Source organism: Saimiri boliviensis, chromosome 17, assembly GCF_048565385.1.
Source record: "Saimiri boliviensis isolate mSaiBol1 chromosome 17, mSaiBol1.pri, whole genome shotgun sequence".
Classification (NCBI taxonomy): domain Eukaryota; kingdom Metazoa; phylum Chordata; class Mammalia; order Primates; family Cebidae; genus Saimiri; species Saimiri boliviensis.
In genome coordinates, this window is record NC_133465.1 from 66,914,729 (window position 1) to 66,937,340 (window position 22,612).

At 55.3% G+C, this 22,612-nt stretch overlaps 1 protein-coding gene across 4 annotated transcripts in view; it reads left to right on the plus strand.

Moving 5' to 3' along the window:
- The window catches only part of SEPTIN9 (septin 9), a 208,997-nt gene that overhangs the window by 63,117 nt on the left and 123,268 nt on the right, over positions 1-22,612 (plus strand). Inside the window, exon 1 of one of the 4 annotated variants that reach the window (XM_039476876.2) lies at positions 19,652-20,060. The exons of the other annotated variants lie outside the window; for them this stretch is intronic. Coding sequence (XP_039332810.1) covers positions 20,006-20,060 — 55 coding nt within the window. The 5' untranslated portion in view covers positions 19,652-20,005. Of the gene's footprint in view, positions 1-19,651; positions 20,061-22,612 lie in introns of those variants that run through there. 4 annotated transcript variants of the gene reach the window in all.

Here is a 22,612-nt window from a genome sequence, read left to right on the forward strand (position 1 = left end):
ATCATAAAATAGGCTTTGTGTTTGTTGATTTTGCGTAATCGTGGCTAAGGTAAGTTTTCCAATCATGCTAAGGTAGGCTAGGCTAAGCTAGAATGTTCAGTAAGTTAGATGTCTTAAATGCATTTGTGACATGATATTTTCCACTTAGGGTGCGTTTGACATAACCCCCTCGTAATTCAAGCAGCATCAGTATGTCTTTTTCCGCATGGAAGATTTCAACCTGTGTCTACACTGAAACTGCATCTTTTGTAGACAGTATATAGTTGAGTCTTGCTCAGAGAAGGAAAGACCCCAGTTGAGAAAGAGGGAGAGAGAGGTGGGGGAGAGAGCGCGAGTCAGGGTAGTGTCTTCTTGCAGTAACGCAGGCTTCTGCACGTGTCCTCTGGGAGAATTCTCATCACTCACTGGAGCTCTAGATCCCGAAGAAGCTCTGCCTCTGTCCTCTCCTTCAGGGCAGTGTGTGTGTGTGTGTGTGTGGTGTGTGTGTGTGTGTGTGTGTGTGTGTGTCTACGTGCATGCACACCCTTCTACAGAGGAAATAATTCCTGTCCAAGTGCAAAGGTTGGGATTGGCGCAGGCAGCATGAGGGCTAAAGGAGCAAAGAGGAGGAAACGGGTGGAGGTGAGGGTGGGAACAGGAGCTGGGTGGACACCAGGAGACACGTTTCCACACCTAGAAGGGCTGGTGGAGATGACCAGAATGCTCCAGACAAATCTTTCATCAAACTTCCGAAATCTAATCTTGTTTCATGAAGCCTGGGGACCCTTCAGAGTGAAAGATAAGGAAGGGCTTTCCTGCAGGGTTATGTGTGTGTGTGTGTGTGTGTGTGTGTGTGTGTGTGCCTATGTGCTGTGTGGCCGCATGTGTGTGCACGTGTAGAACTGTGTGCTGAGTGTATGTGTGTGTGCACGTGTGGGCTGAGTGTGTGTGTGGACCTGTGTGCTATGTGCTGAGTGTGTGTGTAGACCTGTGTGCTGTGTGCCTGCGCGTGTGTGTATGTGTGGACCTGTGTGGTGTGAGCTGAGTGTGTATGTGTGTGTGTGTGTGTGTGTGTGTGTACCTGTGTGCTGTGTGTCTAAGCATATGTGTGTGTGTGGTGTGAGCTGAGTGTGTGCGTGTGTGTTGACTTGCACACATGTACATAGATCTCATTTTCCTTTTTTTTTTTTTTGAGACGGAGTTTCGTTCTTGTTACCCAGGCTGGAGTGCAATGGCGCGATCTCGGCTCACCGCAACCTCCGCCTCCTGTGTTCACGCAATTCTCCTGCCTCAGCTTCCTGAGTAGCTGGGATTACAGGCACGCGCCACCATGCCCAGCTAATGTTCTGTATTTTTAGTAGAGACAGGGTTTCACCATGTTGACCAGGATGGTTTTGATCTCTTGACCTCATGATCCACCCGCCTCGGCCTCCCAAAGTGCTGGGATTACAGGCTTGAGCCACCGCGCCCGGCTCATTTTCCTTTTTTCTGTCTTCTTAACTGCCAGAAAGAATTTCCCCGAGCCTCTTCACCCTTCTTAAGGCTGCACATGGGACTTGTGTAGGCACACCACACACACACACACACACACACACACACACAGACACACGAGCAGGAGTCAGGGGCGAGCACTCCTGTGGATTGTACCTAGGCCTGGCAGGAAACCGGGTTCTGGGAAACTGTAGGCCCCACCTTTGGCACAAAACCATGTTTTTGTTGCTGCTTGTTCAAGGGAACATTAAGTGGGGCTGGGGACAGTTTATGTTGAGAAGAGCAAATTTTGCCTGTGGCATTGAGCACGTTGAGGGGCTGCCCTGGTGGCTCCTGTCCAGGCTCTGGAGACACGTCTGCAGCTCTGTGCATCTCTCAAGGTCACGGGCGGCCACACTGGAGGCTAGGCCCTCCTTCTGTGAGCTGTGGTCAGCAGGAAGGCTGATCTCAGAGACGGCCCCAGAGCCCTTGGAGGCCCTGCCCCTGAGTCCTGGGCCAAGGTCAGAGAGGCGGGAAGGCTGCCCTGAGGACGCTGGCTGGCACCCAGATGAGCCCCGCTTCAGGCAGGCCCATGCAGGGGCCGATGAAGTCAGCTGGGAGATGTGTAAAATAAAGCACAGGTCCCCAAGTCCTTCCCAGAGCCCCAGCCTCAGATGTGGTGCGGGGAAGGGAAGAAGGGAGCTGCAAACGTGAACAGGCCGGAGGAGCCCCAGGACCTCACGGGGCCCCAGCACAGCCGGTGCTTGGCCAGCGGCGTGGCTGCCCTTACAGCTGGACGTGGGAAAATCCACTGACACTTGCTGACCAGAGTAAGGGTGAGCATCTGGGTGATCCTGCGGATGTGACAAAATAAGGGCTGCAGTGGGGGAGGGGCCCTCGCGGGCGCCCTGCTGAGGCCCTGCGTTAATGGTCCTGTGGCTATCATAACAAAAGACCACAATCGAGGTGGCTCAAAACATCCGAAATGTCTTCCCTTGCAGTTCTGGAGCCAAAATCCCAGACCCAGGTGTCTGAGAGTTCATTCCTCCCGGAGGCTCCGGGGGAGACTCTGTCCCATGTCACTCTCTGAGGTCTGCGGGGGCCAGCAAGCCCTGGTGTTTATGAACTTGCAGCCGAAGCACTCCAGTCCCGGCCTCCCTCCCCACCTTGAGGCTGGGCCCTCCCCACCTGGCCTTCTCCCTATGTCTCCTCTTGTGTCTCCGTCCAAAGTGCCCTCTCCGAGATGACAATCCTCCCATCGCAGCCTCCCAAGTAGCTGGGACACAGACACACGCCACCATGCCTGGCTAATTTTTATTTTTTTTAATTTCAATTTTTTTTTTAGACTTTTTTTTTTAGATGGAATCTTGCTCTGTTACCAGGCCGGAGTGCAGTGGCTCAATCTCCACTCACTGCAACCTCCACCCTCTGGGTTCAAGCGATTCTCCTGTCTCAGTCTCCTGAATAGCTGGGACTACAGTGTATGCCACCACACCCAGCTAAGTTTTGTATTTTTAGTAGAGACGGGGTTTCAGCATGTTGGCCAGGATGGTCTCGATCTCCTGACTTTGTGATCCACCTGCCTCAGCTTCCCAAAGTGCTGTGATTACAGATGAGCCACTGCACCTGGCCAGTTGTTAATTTTTTTTGTAGAGACGAGGGCTCACGATGTTGCTGGTCTCAAACTCCTGGGCTCAGGCAATGCTCTCATCTTTGCCTGCCAAAGTGCTGGGATTGGAGGCATGAGCCACTGCGCCCAACCTACCTCTGTCTTACAAAGACACCAGTCACCGTTATTTAGGGCCCACCCTAATTCAGTGTGCCCTCGTCTTAGTTACATCTTTGAAGAACCTATGTCCAAATAAGGTCACATTCACAGGTGCTGGGGGTCAGGACTTGCATCTGTCTTTTAGGGGGAACAAAATTCAACCCGCAACAGGTCTCACCCACAGAAGGGCCTCTACAGGGTGTGCATGGGCAGGTGAGGGGCCCAGGACAGGGACCTGTGTGACGAGAGGGCCTGGGCTCATGTCAGGGATTCCGAAGGGGACTGGATGGGGTGGCTCGTGGAGTAAGGGGCTACAGCCATGGTCTCCAAGTCGTTGGCGGTTGTCAGGTAGAAGGGGAGCATTTATTTTAAGTTTAGAGCATTTGTTTTAAGTTCCTCCAAAATATGAAGCTGGTACTGGGTACCTGGAAGGTACTAGAGAGTTGAGCTTGACTCTTTACAGAAATGGCTGTTTTTCTCACGGTATTCACTTTAGGACGGTGGAACAGGCTATTTCACAAAGTAGTCAGTTCTCCACTCACGGAAGCATTCAAGCAGGGGCCATGTGGGAATTGTTTAGGAATGCATAGACGGGACCTCTGAGGTCCCTGCCAATGCCAAGAGTCTTATTTTATGACAGCTTGAAGTTGTCATAACTTTTGGAGTATAATGTTTTTGGGGATATGTCTACGAGGGCCCCCCGCCAGCAGGCCCCACACAGCATGCATCATTTCTAGGGCCAGGGATAAGAGCAGGCTCCATTCTTTGCAGTTTACTCTGAGGACCACGAAGTTTGCCGCTGCAGCAGCTTCCCGTGGAAACAGTGTCTCGGCCCCACAATCCATTCATCGGAGCCCAACATCTTAGTTAGACACAGTGTCAGATGGGTTCTGGGAACGTGTTGTGCAGAGGGTCACAAGTACATTAGAATGCATGCATGCACGTTGCATGCATGTGCACACAGGCATGCACATGCGCACAAGAACATGGAGACCCGAGGCAGCTACCATCTCTGAGACGGGCTGAAAGCCTCACCACAAAGGTCCCTAGAACAAGGCTCCAGCCTCAATGGTCCCTCCCACTTCCGATGGGAGGATCTCAACAGAGAAGGGGGGTCAAGAGGCGCAGCTCTTGATGCTCACGAGTGCCAAGCTCTGCTTTAAGCTTGTGTCTTATTTTTTACTTATTTAGCAAACCTGTGGCTCTTGTTTTGTGACAGACGCTGTTCTCAGCAGATATTGATGTGTGTTTGTTTCATAACAACCCTGTGAAGTAGGTCATGTTACCCCATTTTACAGAAGAGGAAACTGAGGTGTAGAGGGATAAAGAGACTTGCCCAAAGTCTGCCCCTGCCTTATACACACACACACTCTCACTCATACGGCAGTTGCTGGTTTCCCCCTGACGTGAGTCAGGACTTGAGCTGGTCAAGGTCTGGGTCCTGCTTGGGTTGTGTTTTGCTGTGGGCACCGTCGAAGCTTCTAGTAGCCTCATCTCTCTGGTATGGCCTAGCTCCAGGGACTGCATTTCCCCCAAATGCTCCTGCCCAGCCTGGAGCCTCCTTTCCAGCTGGGGAGGGCTGAACGACCCCTCACTCCCAAGGCTGCCGGAGCCCCTCCTGGCTGCACGCGGCCACTGTCGGGTGGGCAGGCCTGCTTGTGGATTGAGGCTCCCAGCAGCTGTCAGGGAAGGAAATGCCACTGGGTGGATCATTTCTCGTCCCGGGAAGCTTTGGGAGAAGCAGCTGAGGGGACCAGCGTCCTCCTGATGCCAGGTCCCTGCCCCCCAGCACAGGCTCGAAGCCATCTTTGCTCGTGTGCTTGCCACAGGAGCGGAGGGCAGTGCAGTGCTGACGTCTGCTTGTCACACTCTGCGTCCATGAGGACCTTGACCCCCGGCTAGTGCCGGGCGCTCGCTCTTCAGTTATCTTACCCTGAGCTGGCGAGGCAGGCTCCAAGCACTGCTCTTTCACAAGGAAACAGGCTCAGAGGCCTTGAGTCACTGGCCTGGGCTCCACCAGCCAATAACTGGCTGAGCTGGGATTTCCATCTAGCTCCGTGATTCCAGAAGTCCACGTTCTTCCCAACACATCAGAGCCAAGAGAAGATTAGAATGGTTTTCTACGCGCCGATTATTCGGATGATCTGTGCAGCTTAGTCACTGTCGTTGTTCAATAAAAATGTGGAATGAATGGACCCGTATGTCCCTGTTTCCCTGAGTGACTCCGAGCCAATGGCTCTGGCTGATCTGTCCATTTCCATTCCACAGCCCAGCATCTCCCTTTGGGGCGTATGAGCTTGGAAGCAGTGCCTCTCCCCATCCCGCCTTGAACGGTGTCTGTGCCGCAGCAGGGGAGCAGCTGGGGATTCCCAGCGCCTGTTGCTGGTGGGCCACCCGCCAGGTCTGGGCACGGATGTGTGGGTGAGATTGTCAGCCACATGTGTGCAAAGAACTGTGCATGTAGGATTTGTGCAAATGTGCCCCTCCCTGCCGCCAGCCCACGGGAGGCTGCCAAGATTCCGCCCCTGCACGTTGGCCCACACTCGCCTTGTGGCCCTGCTATGGTGGCTGTTCCCTTGTGCCACGTGGCTGCATGCAAAGCCCCCAAGTGGGTGGGGATCGTAGGCCGAATGTGCATCGGGCTCTCCTGCTTCTTGGTGGGTGGAGACCCTCGACCCATGCACTGTAGCTGCTGCGTCTGAAGGGCCTTCTGTGGCGAAGGACTTAGGCTGGACCTGAGTACCCTCCGCGGAGGTCTTAGAAGGTTCCCAGCTCTTCCTCCCGTGGCGAGATTTTGAGTTTCCATCCTCGAAGAAAACCTGGCTGGGGAGGGCATCCTAGACCTGGATGTAAACGCCAGGAGAACAGGACTCTGCTCTCGGTGACCAATCACAGAAACTTAGGGAAAGTCATGTTTGGAGGAGGCGGCTGCCTCTCAGCCTCATTCATTTCTCCAGTCTACAGACACTGCCTGGTGCCCAGCCCGCACCTCCCGAGCAGCTCCAGGCACCGTGCACCTGGCATGGCCTCCAGCCCCATCTCCCTGCCTTGGGAGACTGGTGGGGACTCCAGGCCCAGCTCCTGTGGCTGTGGAACCTTGGTGGTTTATCGTGTGGCTGAGGACAGGGACGTGGTGTTGAATGCAACTCCCAGCGGCTCCATGTACTGCTCGGGGGCCCGGGACAGCTCTTTCCTGCTCTGCACCTCTTCTTTCTCATGGAAAAATGGGGGCCAGGGAGGAGCGGCCTTGAAGGTATTCATGGGAACCAAGGCAGGTGATCAATGCAGTGTCCTTGGTAGAGCGCTGGACACAGTCCACCCCCACGAAGGGGGCTGCTCCTCCTCCTCCTGTGTTTCCTCTTGTTCTTATTTCTCCGAGTCCATCTTCTCCTGCCCTCCCCTCCCCTGCCCTGCCCTCCCCCCTCTCCCCCCTTCCCTCCCCTCCCCTGCCCTGCCCTCCCCCCTCTCCCCCCTTCCCTCCCCTCCCCTGCCCCTTCAGCCTCCAGGCTTGCTCCAATTTGGTGCCCCAGATGTCCTGTTCCATTGCCCCTTTTGTAAGTGGTTCTGTAAGTGAGAATTCAGGCCTGGAAAGGGTGGGCACCCTGCCTGGTGGGCTCCAGCTGTAGACCCAGCCCCAGCTACTCGGGAGGCTGACATGGGAGGATCACTTGAGCCCAGGAGTTTGAGGCTGCAGTGAGCTCTGATTGCAGCACTGCACTCCAGCCTGGGTGACAGAGCAGGACCCTGTCTCTGAAAACAATAAAATCAAATCAAAGTTTTAAAATGGAAAAGAAAATCATGAGCACAGAAATTCAGATATGTGCTCAAGATAGCAAACTTGGCCGGGCACGGTGGCTCCCGCCTGTGATCCCGGCACTTTGGGAGGCCAAGGCAGGTGCATCACCTGAGGGCAGGACTTTGAGACTGGCCTGGCCAACATGGTGAAACCCCATCTCTACTAAAAATGCAAAATTAGCCGGGCATGGTGGTGCGTACTTGTAATCCCAGCTACTCTGGAGGCTGAGGCAGGAGAATCTCTTGAGCCTGGGAGGTGGAGACTGCAGTGAGCCAAGATAACGTCATTGCACTCCCGTCTGGGCAAAAATTGTGAAACTCTATCTCAAAAACAACAACAGCCATAAAAAAAAACAAAAACAAATCCCAGCACTTTGGGAGGCCGAGGCGGGTGGATCACGAGGTCAAGAGATCAAGACCATCCTGGTCAACATGGTGAAACCCCGTCTCTACTAAAAATACAAAAAAAAAAAACCAAACAAACATTAGCTGGGCATGGTGGTGTGTGCCTGTAATATCAGCTACTCAGGAGGCTGAGGAAGGAGAATTGCCTGAACCCAGGAGGCGGAGGTTGCGGTGAGCCGAGATCGCGCCATTGCACTCCAGCTTGGGTAACAAGAGCGAAACTCCATCAAAAAACAAAAACAAAAACAGAAACAGAAACAAAAACAAAAACAAAAACAAAAACAAAAACAAAACGCAGGGCCAGGTCTGTCGCCACATGGCCACCTTCCTCCCTGAGCACGGAGGCAGCCTCAGAAACCTGCCTCACATCATCTCAGTGACAGTTGATTGGGCTGGCCTGCCAGTTGAACCCTGTTTGCCATAGCCATTCTTCGTAGCATGGGGCATCCTAGACATTCCCTCTTCCCAGGAAAGAAGAAGCTGTAGCTGCCTGAGCATTCCATCCAGCGGGGTGCATGTCTCTTCCCAACCGTGTTCAGTGATGTCCTGTTGGTAGCTTGACATTCGCCACAGTGGGAGTATTCCCACCACGGGAACTGGCAAACACTACATATCAGGCCTTACCTCCCACTCCCCACTAGGGCAGCTTGTTAAACATGTACCAGCCTGCCACTGTCTTGGCCTTGTATGTCTTTCATCCTTTTCTTTCTTGAGACGGAGTCTCATTCTGTCACTCAGGCTTGAGTGCAGTGGTGTGATCTTGGCTCACTACAACCTCTACCTCCTGGGATCAAGCAATTCTCCTGCCTCAGCCTCCTAAGTAACTGGGATTATAGGTACCTGCCACCACGTCCGGCTGATTTTTATGTTTTCATTAGAGATGCGGGTTCACCATCTTGGCCAGGCTGGTCTTGAACGCCTGACCTCAGGTGATCTGCCCGCCTCGGCCTCCCAAAGTGCTGAGGCTACAGGTGTGAGCCACCTACCTGGCCTCATTCTTTCTTAATGAAAATCTTCCCAAAAGATTTGCATACTGATTTCTGTGTCAGTAGATGCTGCATGCTGGACAGAGCCTGCCCTTCTGTTGAAGATCTTGCTGTGTCTGGGTGAAAATTATGCATGTCACTGCCTGCTGCTCAGAACTAAGAGGCAGCACTGCCTGGGGTGGGCTCGGAAGACATGTGGGATTCACAGTATTTGCTGTCACATGCGCTCTGGATAACGGAAGCTTGGTGGGCAGGTGGGATTGAGGGTGGGCGTTAGGAAAGTGATGTGGTTCTACAGGAAGGGGACGTATGTCCTGAGGTTTTAGGTCCCCAGTTGGACAAAATTGGATTTTTTTTTTTTTTTTTTCTGGATCAATGTTCTAGATTATTTGTAATCGAGTGGTCAGTTTTCTCAGCTGCTGGGCCTTGCACATCCTGCTGGCTCTGGAGACCATAGGCACCATGTAGGCTCCCCTAAAGTGTTAGGGGGAGGACCAAGGTCCCGTTGATGTGCTGGCACCTGGTCATTCTCTGGCCTCAAATGTCCACATTCACCTCCTTGAAATCAATGCCCCGTGTCAGAGGCATGGATTTGGGTGCAGGTTGGTAGTCCGGATTGTGGGGTGGCTTTCACCCATCAGGCAGACTCCCTCCCTGCCCTGCCCTGCCCTTTGAGCTCTGCAACTCCAGATGTGTGCTCCAGATAGCAGGCCTGGGGCCAGGTCTGTGGCCACGTAAATGGGACAAGCCACAGAGACTCAAACTCCGTGGTTCCTGTGACCAGAGTAGCTGTGGCCCTGTCTGGGAATGTTCCCACCCTGTTGCTGGAGGTGAGAAATTTCTCTGTGCTGGGGAACAGCTGTGCTGAGAAGGTGGCCCGTCTGGCTTGCTGGACTTCTGGGCAAGGGAGGTCTGTTGCCGCTGTCCTCCCTCCGCCTCTGGCGGGGTGCTCCTTGTCTAGCTTCCTTGCAGCAAGAGAATTCGGATTTATTTTGCCCCCTTGTTGAGTCTCTGCTCCATGAAGCCCACCTCCCGATCCCAGCTGACTGGTTCCCATCTCCTCAAGAGGAAGGCCCGGGGCAGATGAGGCTGAGGGAGGCTGGCTCCCCTGTGCCTTCACAGTCTGAGCCGACGGTGCTGTGTGATCACTGGGCTCCTTCTGCTTTTAAAAAGGCTTCCTTTCAACACGTTCGTCACACACTTGTGGCTCTCCTGGATGCTCCTAAGTTCTGATTTAGAGGCTGCCCCCGGGGCTGGGAAAATAGAGGAAAGGCCCAGAGAAGAATCCCTTCCTCTGGTGGTCCCAGGAAGACTTCCTAGAAGAAGCAGCTGATAAGCTGAGACCCGAAGGCAGATTGGGCCTGAGCCAGGCCAGGGAGGGTGGGAAGGGCCTGCCGGGCAGAGGGAACAGGCTAGGGCAGGCACAGAGGTTCGGCACTTGGCTTGTGGGGAACTACGAGCCGCTGGGGACGATCGAGGCAGGGAGAAGCGAAGTGAGAGGAGGCGGATGTGGCCGGCGGGAGATCAGTGGCCTCCGCCTTGCTAAGTTCTCACTCTGTGTGCGGCAGGTGACGGAAGCTGCCTGGGACTGTGAGCAGGGAAGTGACAGTTCACAGGGTCATCCCACCAACAGCCTGGAGTCCAGCTTGGGGCACCCACGACCCTGGGGAAGGCAGGAGTCAGGGGCCTGCTAGAGCCAGGAGTAGTGGAAGAAGGAAACAATGTTGCTTATGGATTGCAAACAGACACTCCCCCAACTTGTCTCTAACTGCCTCTGGCTTCTTTTTTTTTTTTTTTTTTTTTTTCTGAGATGGAGTCTTACTCTTTTGCCCAGGTTGGAGTGCAGTGGTGTGATCTTGGCTCACAGAAACCTCCACCTCCTGGGTTCAAGCGATCCTCCCTCCTCAGCCTCCCGAGTAGCTGAGATGACACCCATGGCACCTGCCATGACGCCCAGCTGATTTTTATATTTTTAGTAGAGATAGTGTTTCACCGTGTTGGTCAGGCTGGTCTCAAATTCCCGACCTCAGGTGATCCGCCCACCTTAGCCTCCCAAAGTGCTGGGATTCCAGGCGTGAGCCCCGTGCCCGGCCGAGCCTGTCTTCTCCATGTTCTCCCTGGCCCTCCATGTTTCCGTATTAGTTCACCCTTTTGGCTCCCTGCTTTGAAGGGTCTCCCTTAAGACTGTCCCCAAGTGGGCAGGCCCCCAGAAGCAAGGAGCTGCCTTAGGAGCCCCCAGTTACAGGCACTCCAGGGATCCGTGTGGGGGGCCCACAGTGTTGGTCCTTTGTGCTGGTCTGTCCCTTGCGTCGCCTGGCCAGAGCTGGCAAGGGCCTTGGCTGGGCCGAGTCATCGCAGCCGGTGACTCACACGGAGGGAAGAGTTGGGGGGACAGAGTGCCAGGGGACCGTGTTAGTAGCAAACCCATTAAGTCCCCAAGATCACTTCACAGGAAGGACAAATGGTCATGTAGGTCGATCTGGCTGCCGGCTGGCTTCCAGCGACACTCAGGGTGGGGAAGATTTCATTATCTGGGGAAAGCAATACCAGATTGTCTGGAGGGGCCAGCCAGCGCACCCCACGCTTCCTGTCTGCCTCCCACACAGAGCGTTCTGTTCCCAAGGCGGCAGGCCAAGAGTGTGAGCCAAGGCTCAGGTGCAGAGATGGGTGTGGCATGGGGACACTGGGGGGCATGGGGTACATGTATTTTTATTTTTATTTTTTACTAAGTGTTAGGGTAATTTGTTAATGGGGTACATTTGGTGAAACCTTCTCTCGATTCATGGCAGACTGGAATGGAGTGGAAACATCCCGCCCCTGGGGAGACCCCACACACATCCGGCTGTGGATGTCGGTGCTCTTGCACTGGAGCCTCTTCTGAGTGTGCTGGGCAGAGTGGAGACGTTCCTCTTCTCTCTTCTCCATCCTCCCGCGAGGTGTCAACATGTAGCCAGAGATGGTCAGTGGCAGTGAGGAGAGGGGGCAGGGAGAGGCCAGGGTGCGGGGCTTGCCAGCCCACAGTTTTACCCCGAAACACCTGTGGCCTCCCCGTTCAGGTCAGCGAGGCCTGGGGCAGAGATGGGCAGGCCACCACCCCCTCCACCTCGGGCATCTCCCCCCGTCCCTCGTACCCTGGATTCGCCCTCTGGAGAAAGCTCTGGAGCACCCAGAGGTCCTGGGGCTGCTGGCTGAGATGGGGAGCAGAGCCCAGCTGTACCTGGAGGAGCCCCACCTCCACTCAGCCTCTGGGGACAGCTCAGCCTGGCTCTAGAAACTCTTCTGCGCAGCCTCTGCTGGGTGGAAAACCCGTTCTCTGTAGGGCCCCGGAGCAAGTTGAGTTCCTTCTTCTGCAGGTTCCCACAGTCAGAATATCGGGTCTTTGCCGGAGACGCAGAGGAGATGTGGTCCCCAGCCCTTACGGGGTTCCGCCTTCACTGTGGATATTGGTGATCTTACTGTCCTTGTCCAAACCGAGGGGGCTGATGCCCCAAATTCCAGGCCTTCGGAAAGAGCCTCCACGAACGCGCCCCTCTGAATCTTTCCACTTTTCCGTTCCAGAAAGAGTAGAGTGGTTATGCACTCCTGCAGAAATCCGTCTACAGCCTGACTATACGTGTATTTTGCCCCCTTACTGAGTCTCTGCTCCATGAAACCCACCTTGTTTCTCTCTTTTTCTCTTCTCTCTTTCCTCCCTCCTTTCTTCCCTCTCTCCATCCTTCCTTCCTTCTTTCCTCTTTCTTTCCCTTCTCCTCCCTCCCTCCTTTTCTCTTTCTTTCCTCTCTTTTCTTTCTGTCTCTTCCTTCTTTTTTGAATAGCCCAAAGCAGCCAAAGATGGAATGAATGGCATAGGTAGGTAGTGAGCTCCCCGTCAGCGGAGGTGTTCAAAGGTAGGGTGGATAGGCCTTTATGAGGCAGGCACTGAGGGAGGATCCCCCCTGGGTTGTAGAAGGCAGGACAGGCCCTGCGGAGCCTTCTGAGAAGAAGAGGGAGGGCATCGTCCTGCTCCCCACCCGTCCCGAGTTGCCTGGCCGCCACTCCCAACCTCTTTCCTTCCACCTGCTGGGTCTTACGGGATGGGCAGAGGCATTGTTAGAATATGGAGCCACACAGTCCACAGAGGGCCAGCAGGGACAGGAGCTCCCTGGGGTCAACGTCACCTCAGTCTCTGTGGTGACTTTAAAAATAAATGCTGTCTTCTCTGCTCGAGTCCCTGTTGTTCCTGCTGACGTGGAATGAGGGCAGGCTGGTGACTCAGCCCTCGTCCCTGCACCGTGTCGGTGGCGAGTTGCCTCCGGCCTCAGACCCCACAGAGCAGGGTGCCTTCTTGAGAAAAACGGCAGGGAGGCCAGAACGCCCAGGGCTCCGGGGACAGCCTGCTTCTCCTGGCTGGCACGTGTTCTAGCCAAGCCCTCCTGGCACCCTGGGGGTGAGGAGGTACCAGCCGTATGCCTTAGTCACTGGCTGCTTTGAGGCTGGGTCGGCGCCAGGCTGGCCGTTTCTTTTTGTCCCCTAGTGTGACTTTGCAGGCCTCCCGGAAGGGTCAGAGGGTGTTTGTCCATCCCTGGTGTTGGTGGGATTCTGTGTTACCGTCTCATTTCTGTACTCCAGCCTCAGATGGGTGCTAGGAAGTGGGAGACTTTAGCCATGTCAAGTCTGTGTCTTGGGGGGCTGGAGTTGGAACAGGAGAAAAAGACCTCTGGTTATGGGACTGTGTGAAGAGGGGCTGATCAGGAAGAAAACATGAGCCATGGTATCTGGGTTATAACTCACCAGAGCCACTGGTGGCCTCACAGACAACTGAAGCTCACTGGACGTGCAAATAAACAAATGCTATTCGGGAGGTGCAGCCAGGGTTCTGCTGCTGAGGGATCACCCTGGAGGGTCCTACTTTCCGCCCAGTCCTTCGGTCTCTGTGTGAGCAGCCCCTGTCCACCCCCGCCTTGCTCCCAGGATTCCATCAGGTTGAATGTTATTGCAGTGAAATGTATCAACAGGAGATCCAGTCAGTGCTGCCATCCCTGGTCATATCATCAGAGCCAGCAGGGCTGGGGAACTCCAAGCTGATTCAGGTGGGGGGCTGGGGAGTCGGGGAGCTGGGGAGCCAAGGAGCAGAGCCTTTGCTGTGCTGAAGGCCGAGAGCCTCCTTGGGAAAGCATGAATTTAGAACACTAATACTTTGTTTAAAAAGTCCCCTGCCTTTGAGATAAGAGCTCAGGGTGCTGTGGTCAGGTTTTGCTGTAAATTTTCTGTACAAAGCAGCCTAGGGCAATAACTGGGAAGTCTGGGGAACAGCCTGGCCATGTGCTCCTTTGAGTGAAAACTTATGGTGGCATGGAAACCGCCAGGCAGAGGGTGTGATGGGGTGCTGCAGCCGTCCACCGCGTCACAGTCAGGCTGAATGGGACGATTCAAACTCGGGTGGCCTGAAAGAGATTTAGCAGCCCACAGCCTAGCGGCTGCTCCCAGTATAAATGATGGAAGGGGAGAAGGGGTTCAGGGGCCCGGCCCAGGTGGAAACCACGTACTGTCGGTGATCCTGGGTTTGTTGAGGCTGGGGCAGATCTGCCTGGTGGTTGGCAGAACACACATGAAGAGTCCATGTGTGTTCTGAATGTCCCCGCTGCTCCTTCGAGCTCATTTCCCATCAGGAGTCACCCAACTCTGCCATTCTGCAAAGGAAACTGCACTTGGTCACTGTGTAGGATTGAAAAAGGTCTGTGGGGAGTCCCTGTCACATGCCTGGAGGCAGAAAGCAACTGTCTCAAGGGGTCTCATGGGACACTGGGAGAGTTGCTGTGATGTTTAAGACTGAAGTGACGGCTGGGTGCGGTGGCTCACGCCTGTAATCCCAGCACTTTGAGATCGAGCCACTGCACTCTAGACTGGGCGACAGAGCGAGACTCTGTCTCAAAAAAGAAAAAAAAAAGAAAAGAAATTGGCCAAGGAGGGAGTTCAAGACTACCCTGGCCAACACAGTGAAACCCCATCTCTACTAAAAATACAAAAATTAGCCGGGCGTGGTGGTGGGCGCCTGTAATCCCAGCTACACAGGAGGCTGAGGCAGGAGAATTGCTTGAACCCAGGAGGCAGTGAGGTGATATTGTGCCGCTGCACTCCAGCCTGGGCAACAGAGTGAGACTCTGTCTCAAAAAAATAAAAATAATAAATAAAAGCAAGGACTTGAACAAATATTTACACACCTGTTTGTAGCAGCTTTTTTTCCTCAATTGCTCAAAAGTGGAAGCAGTGGCTTGCAAAGTGTGTGTCCATCCATGGAAGAGCATTCAGCTTTCAAGAAGAATGGAATTCTGTTATATGCTACTTGTGAAACTTGAATAATGAAACTTGCAGACATCATGCTAAGTAAGTAAGCTCACAGGGACGAATATTGTATGATTTCACTTACATGAAGTCAAATTCAGGGAGAAATTAGAATGGTAGCTGCCAGCAGCTAGGGGAAGGGAGGGTGGGGAGTTATTGTTTGATGGGGACAGAGTTCAGTTTGAGAAATTGAAAAAGTTTTGGAGGTGGATGGTGCTGATGGTTGTGCAATGTGAATGTACTTAATGTCACTGAACACGCAAACTTAAAACATAGTTAAAATGTTAAATTTTGTTTTTTTGAGATGGAGTCCCACTTTGTCACCCAGGCTGGAGTGCAGTGGTGTGATCTTGGTTCACTGCCTGGCCTAAAATGGTAAATTTTATGTTACGCATATTTTATCACAATAAAAGGCACTGCTCTGTTAGAAAAAATATATTACTCTATTAGAAAAAAAGGATTGATTTATACAATATGAATTAAATTACTTACAAGTGATGAAGGAAAAAATTAAAAAGCTATTTATAAGTAATTATATTTAAAACAAAAGATAACAAATACCCACCTTTCATCACCCCTTAGGTTTTATGCAACATTTAACTATTGTCTGTCCTGCTGCGGTCGTGTTCTTGAGGTTGTCTGTGTATGATGGAGACACTATATTGGTGGTGACGAACGTCTCTTCCCAGTCCCGCCTCCAATGATGTCATACGGATAACTTGAAATTGGCCGGCTGGGCACAGTGGCTCTTGCCTGTAATCCCAGCACTTTGGGAGGCCAAGGCAGGCAGATCACCTGAAGTCAGGAGTCTGAGACCAGCCTGGCCAACATGGAGAATCCTCGTGTCTACTAAAAATACAAAAATTAGCCGGGAGTGGTGGCAGGTGCCTGTAATTCTAGCTACTCGGGAGGCTGTGGCAGGAGAATCACTTGAACCTGGGAGGCGGAGGTTGCAGTGAGCTGAGATCGCCCTACTGCCCTCCAGACTGGGTGACAGAGTGAGACTCTGTCTCAAAAAAGAAAGAAAAGAAAAGAAAAGAAATCGGCCAAGGTGGGAGTATTGATACCACAGGAATAGGCAAGTGCCATAGATCGGAGACCGGGTGTTGCTGCTTTCGTAGGTGCCAGGTGGCCGGTTGTTGACGTTAGCGGCACAGCTCTGGAGGAGGGGCGCGTGGACTGACCTGCAGATACACTGCAGGTAGAAATGCACCACGTGTGGATGCTGAGGGTAGGGGAAGAGAAGAGTCAACAGTGATGCCTGAAGACCTGGCTTGAGCAACTAGGCGGACGGTAGCACCGTTTCCTAAGATTGGGGGGCTGAGGGAACTTGGGGGTCTGTGGAAGACCCTGCTGCTGATGGACTCAGGGCTCAGCAGCTCTGGAAGGCCTACTGTGTGTCAGGCCACGCAGAGGTGAGACCCTCTGGACCCTGCCCTTGGGAAACCTCCGTCTATGAGGACAGAGCCCACCACCTAATGGGGTGTCCCATCCAGAGCCTCAGTGTTGCTGGGAGAGAGCCCTTGACCGCCCTCTGCTCCCCAAGCCCCTTTTGCTGCGTTGCTTCCCTGCCAGCTGAGCATGTCCGTGGAGGCCGTGCCTGGAGAGGGGGTCACGGATGTGGAGGTGTGTGCCAAATGCTGCTTCCTGGTAGATTTCCTCCACCCTCTGTTCCCATGCTTTGTAAGCTTCATTTCCCTAGGGCCTGACCTGTGGGGTTTCTCTCCAGACCTGCTCCTTCCCGTTTCCAGAAAGGCCTACACAGGGCTTCCGATGCCTCTTTTCCCTGTCCCCATTCCCCTTCCCTCGGGACAGCGATCTGTCGGACGTGTGGGCTACCCACAGGAGGTTTGTGATTGCTTAGACATCTTTGCTGTGTGAAGCTTTGACCTCAAGACATGAGGTAGATGAGATCTAAGGTCTATATGAGTTTCTCCTGGCTGCTGTAACAACTGTTGAAACTGGGTGGCTTACAGCAATGGGAATATGTCCTCTCACAGTTCTGGAGCCTGGAAGTCTGAAATCAAGGTGCCAGTGGGGCCGGCTTCCTCTGAAGGCTCCAGGGGAGAAGCTTTCCTTGCCTCTTCCAGCTTCTGGTGGCCCAAGTGTTCCCTGGCCTGTGGCCACGTCACTCCAGTGTCTGCCCCTATCTTCACAAGGCCTTGTTCTGTGTCCCTCTACTTTCTTTTCTGTCTCTTGGAAGGACGCAGCATTGAATTTAGGGCCCACCTTAATCCAGGATGATTTTATCTTGAGATCCTTGTCTTAATTCTTGCTGCAGAGACCCTTAAACAGAATCAGGTCACATTTGAGCTTCCAGGGGGGACATATCTTTTTTTCCGGGGGTCACCATTCAGCCCACTACAGGTCTTGTGCACTGAAGATTTAGGCAGTCTCTTTGGCCAGGCCTGTAGTCGGTCTCTTGCGTCCTTGGAAAAATGCACCTTGCTGCACGCGTAGGCCTTTAGAATTCTTTCGTTCTTTCCAAATGTCAGCTGTTTCTTCTCTGCTGCCGACATGTGTCTTCTCTGCCCAGTGCCCCTTCTGGGACTGTGTGTCCAGCTCCCAAGGCCCTAGGAAAGGGGGTGGGGGGCCTCCAAACTACCCTGTGGCAATCAGGCCTTATTAAAACCCTGGAGCCCCAGACTGGACCCAGCCCTTAGCGATGATCAAAGGACAGCCTGGGATATGATTAAAGGGCTGGGGAAAGATGATTTAGGCTGAGAAAGAGAAGGCCAAGGAGCAACTGGATTGTCTTCGAATTTGGAAAAGGTAATTATGACTTGGAGGGTGGTGCCCAGCTGTTTCCCATCTCCTTTGAGGACAGGAAAAAAGAAAAAGGAAATAAATGATGTACAATTAGAGTGGTTGGTTAGATACGAGGGTGAACTTCCTGGCTGGGAGTGTGGTCAAGCCCGGGTTTTTGGGGAACCTCCTTACCTGAAGGATTCTAGGCCTGGCCATGTGGCGCTGAGTGATTCCACTGACGGGGCAGCAGCCGGGGCTGGAGTGGGTGGGCTCTGAGCACAGTCACGCAGGCACAGGCACTGGCCTCTCTCCTGCCATTGTCCCTTGGGTTCCCATTTTAGTGAGGCGTGCACCCTGGTGGGTCTCCCCAGGGAGCTAAATGTTTGCTGCCCTGTGCGTGGAGACAGAGAGTGCATGATCAGCTGACCCTGTGCTAATCTGGTGGAAGTCCATGCCAGCCCTGGGAGAGAACAATTGCATGGGTGTGTCCACACTCACCAGGTGCTTTTTATAAAAACACTACAGAAGAATGCTCTGGCTCAGGATGGATGTTGTGCTGGACCTGGCATCTTCCCAGGGGGCTGCGTTGGTGGGCTGAGTTTCTTAGGGACTGGACCCCCAATTTCCCAAATGTGGTGTGGACAGATGGCCCAGTAGGGCCTGGACTGTCCAATAGGCCCAGGTGCTGGAGTTCAGACAAGAAATATCCTGGCCTGGTGTGGAAAATGGGTGGGGGGGGCTGGCTATTAATGGCAGCAGTGGCTCCATTTCTGAAACCGGGGATCCCAAGCAGACGAGGGTGTGCACGCATCTGAAATGTCTGTGGTTTTGCAGTTCCCATGTCCACAAACTCACTTGGTTGAAAATAGTTCAAAATATCCAAAGCATGAGGGAGGGAGTGACTGCTTTTCTTAAAAAGGAAGGACTTGATTTCATCTACTTAAAAAGCCAACCAAACCCAGAGCGTTTTCCAAAAGAGAACTGGGTATAACTCAGCAAGCAGCACCTCCTGCCCGGCAACTCTCCAGGAGGGCTGTGGAGTCTCAGTACTCCTGCACATTTGGGATATTTCAGAGCGGGAGAGGGACAGGCGGGCAGCCAGCGACCCCAGACCCAGGATGAGCTCTCAGGCACTCCCGGGCCACACACCTAAGGGACCGGAGTGCAGTTGCAGAGTTGCAGCCTGTGCTGCGCGGGTGGGGGTGTTATTCCGTGCTGTGAATTCTCACATGGCCCCTGACTCGGGTGGCCGGGAGGGCACGCAGGAGTGGGTTTCTGGCTCCCCAGGGTGAGTGGAAGAAGCACCTGTCTCTGTGTAGGTGCCAGACCTGGAGGGCGCTTCTTGGGGATGAGAGCCTGTTGCTTCTCAAGTTCTGTGTCTAACCCAGGTCCCCAGGTCTACCCCAGCCCTTTGGCCCTGCCTGCCTTGTGGATAATAGAGTTTAAGGGTAGCGAGAGATCGCGGGCCTGGACGGGAAGGCCGCGCCCCAGGTTAGGGGCCAGGCGGGAGGGAGAAGCCCCTGGGCCATTCCCCTTCTGCCCACTCGCTGCCTAGCTCCTTCCTTCACACCTTGGGAAACTTCTCCCCCTGACTACTTCTACTTCCTGCTCTCAGGAGGCCCTGATTGGGGAGGGAGGGAGGCGGCGCCTGTCCGTGGCTTCTCTGACAGCCGTGTTCCATCCCCGCCCTGCGCCCCCTCTCCAGGCCAGTGCCTTCTCCAGGGCCCACCCAAGGGTGCAGCAGTGGCTTCCGGGGTGGGGGCCGTAGTGGGGGTGTTAGCTGCAGGCGTGCCTTTGGTGGGTGGGAGTTGGTGGCCTCTGGCTGGTGCCATGGGACTCGCGTGTTCGCCTCTCGCCCCTCGGTCTTGAGCCCACAGGCTGGGATCCCGCCCGCCCGCCGAGTGCGCCTCTACTTAACCCTTGCAAGTGCAGAGCGCGCAGCGGCGTTGACAGGGAACTTTGTTTGGCTGCCCAAATACAGCCTCCCGCAGAAGGACCCTGCGCTCGGGGAAGGGGAGGAATCTCTTCCCCTCTGGGCGCCCGCCCCCCTCGCTACAGCCCGGCCTCCGCATCCGCCCACATCTGGCCGCAGCGGGGAGCCCAGGGGGGAGGGGCTGAGGCCTCATCCCTCACCGTCCCCTGGGCGCGGGCCAGGCGGGGAGAAGGGGGGGTCCTCCGGTCTTGTGCCCAGGACTGTTCCCCAGCGGCCGCTCGGGCCCCAGCCCCCCAGGCCCGGCCTTGACAGGCGGCCCAAGCAGCCAGTGCTAGACCGGGAAGGCCCGCGCCGGTGCAGGAACCTGATCCGCCCGGGAGGCGGAGGCGGGGCGGGGGCGCAGCGCGCGGGGAGGGGCCGGCGCCCGCCTTCCTCCCCCATTCATTCAGCTGAGCCTGGGGGCCGAGGGGCTCCTCCGGCAGCGAGCTCTGTACTGCAGGAGCGCGGGCGCGGCGCCCCAGCCAGCGCGCAGGGCCCGGGCCCCGCCGGGGGCGCTTCCTCGCCGCCGCCCTCCTCGCGACCCACTGCCCACTAGCCACCATGTCGGACCCTGCGGTCAACGCGCAGCTGGACGGGATCATTTCGGACTTCGAAGGTGGGTGCTGGGCTGGCTGCCGAGGGCGTGCTGGAGAGGACCCCGCGGGTGGGCCTGGAGTGGGACCGGGGTGCGCTGAAGGGAGGCGGGACCCCCAATCCAGGCGCCCTCCCGCCAAGAGCGCCCCCAGCCCCGCGCCCGCGTCGCCTACGTGGGGGACCCTGTTTGGGGGACCTGCGGGGACCCCACGCGCCCTCACAGGACCCTGCGCTCGCCCTGCGCACTGCCGCCTGGGTTTCCTTCCTTTTATTGTTGTTTGTGTTTGCCGAGCGACAGTGACCGCTTCGAGGGCTCGCAGGGCTGCCTCCGAACTCTCCAGGGCGCGCAGTTTCACTCCGGGAAATCCATGGGTCCCCTCCCTTTGGCTCTTCCCAGCGGCTCTCGGGACCCCTTGGACCCGGCATCGGGACAGGGAGATCATTCCTCACTTCCGACCGAGTGGACAGCCGTCCTGCTCGGGTGGACCGCCCTCCCCTCCCCCACGCCAGTTTCGGGGCCGCCAAGTTGTACAGCCCGCGGGCCGCTAGCACAGAACGGACACAGTCCAGGCTATGTGGCAGGATCTAGAGTGGGACGTCCCATAGCCCCATCCAGGCCTGGGACATCCTCATCCGCCTCCCAGAATCGGGCTGTGGGGGGCAGAAGGGCCTGCGTGCGGGCACGGAGAGCATTGTGGCCCTCTCCTGCCTTCGGGGTTTACAAAGTGTGTTGGGACTTGCGGGGCTGCTCCCTCTGAGCCTGGGTCTGGCGTCCGCGTCCCTGAGCCTGTGAGTGCGTGCGCTTTCCTGCGTCCTCGTGACTGCCGGTGCTGGGCTCTGCATCCTGCGTCCGCGGGAGTAAATACGGCCGGCCCGGCGGAGGGGAAGCTCACACAATGGTCTCCAGCGCTCTGGGGCAGGGCTTCTGAGGGGCGGGCCTGCTTCTGCCGGGACCTGGAGCCCCCGCCCCCTCCGAGGGGCTCCCAGGCAGACTTGGGCAGAGCCCTCCGGTGGGCGGGGAGAGGGAAAGGCTGAGTTGAAAGGAGTAAATGTCCAGGTGTCAGGCCAAGCTGGGAAGTGAACTCCCCCCTCCATGGCCAGAACCAGGGCTGGCATCTGGGTAGTGTCCTGAGCCCAGCTGCCCACATGGCCCACCTAGGGTCAGCCCCATCTGGGTGGGGGACGCGGGGCCTCCTGGGGGACCAGAACTTTGGCTAGACGCCAAGCAAAGTGCCAGTGGCTGTGCTTCAGGGCTGGGCCTGCGGAGGGTGTGGGGTGGTGAAGAGGCAGGAGGGGGTTGTGATCCAGTGGCCAGCTCTTGCTATGCAGTGTGAGCTGGAGACATCATAGGCACTTTGTCACCTTAGTGGTGGAAGCACCTTTTCAGGTTCTAGCCCTTTGCATCCATGCCTGCCAGAAGGAGGGGAGGTGGGGATCTGCAGAGCTGGGATGGCTCACCGTCCACCCACCATGCCCCTCGTCTGGACATCGTGGGCACATGCTCATACTGGGTCTCCCTAGGTCGGCTGTGTTCCATTGAGCCTCCTGCAGGCCCCAAGTGGACATGGCTTCCCTGCCTCTACCTCTTTGCAACTCTTCCCTGTGACTGCTCCTCCAGGGGCCTCCCTTGTCCCCAGTGTCCAAGTGGCACCACTTAGCCGGTCTGACCACTTTCCTGTAAGCGCTTGTGGCAAGAAGCCTGTGTTCTGCCTCTGCGGACCTCTCCTACCTGCAGGATCGAGCTCAGCTCTCAGTCCCCAACTGAAAATGTTGGGTCATTGATGGGATTTCTGGGGAAGAGCTCTCGGGTCTCAGTGGGAGCCCTGTTGTGGGGAGGGGAGGCCAGGGTTTGGGGCTGTGTTGGTTGTACAGCTGTCACCATTTGCACAATGAAGGTTGTTAGTGCCCCTGTCCTGGGTCTCTGTGTGTAACTCCACCCTCGCCCCATGTGCCTCCATCTGGAGCCGCTTCTGCGGCTGCCTCTCCAGCCGGTTTCGTGACCCTGTAATTTAGTCTAAGACAATGGGCTCATTGAGACCATCCTGGTTCAACAGTTGGCAATCCTTTGGCTCTGGAGGAAGATTTCTCAGTCTTGGGGAGGGGGGGCTTCGATCTGCTGGTTCCCTGTGTGGGTCAGTCTCTCCCTTGTGTGCCCTGAATGGTTCACTGGGGATTCTGGTCTTAGAGCCATAGGTGGCCCGAGTGGATGTGTGTAAGAGAGTGTATGTGAGACTGTGTGTGAGCATGAGAGTGTTCCTGTGTGTGTACGAGTGTGTGTGTGTGTGTGTGTGCATTAGAGTGTGCATGTGTATGAGTGTGTGGGTGCATGAGTGTGCATGTGTGAGTGTGTGTGAGAGAGTGTGTGTGCATGAGTGTGCATGTGTGAGTGTGTGTGAGAGAGTGTGTGTGTGCATGAGTGTGCATGTGTGTGTGTGAGAGAGTGTGTGTGTGCATGAGTGTGCATGTGTGAGTGTGTGTGAGAGTGTGTGTGTGCATGAGTGTGCATGTGTGAGTGTGTGTGAGAGAGTGTGTGTGCATGAGTGTGCATGTGTGAGTGTGTGTGAGAGAGTGTGT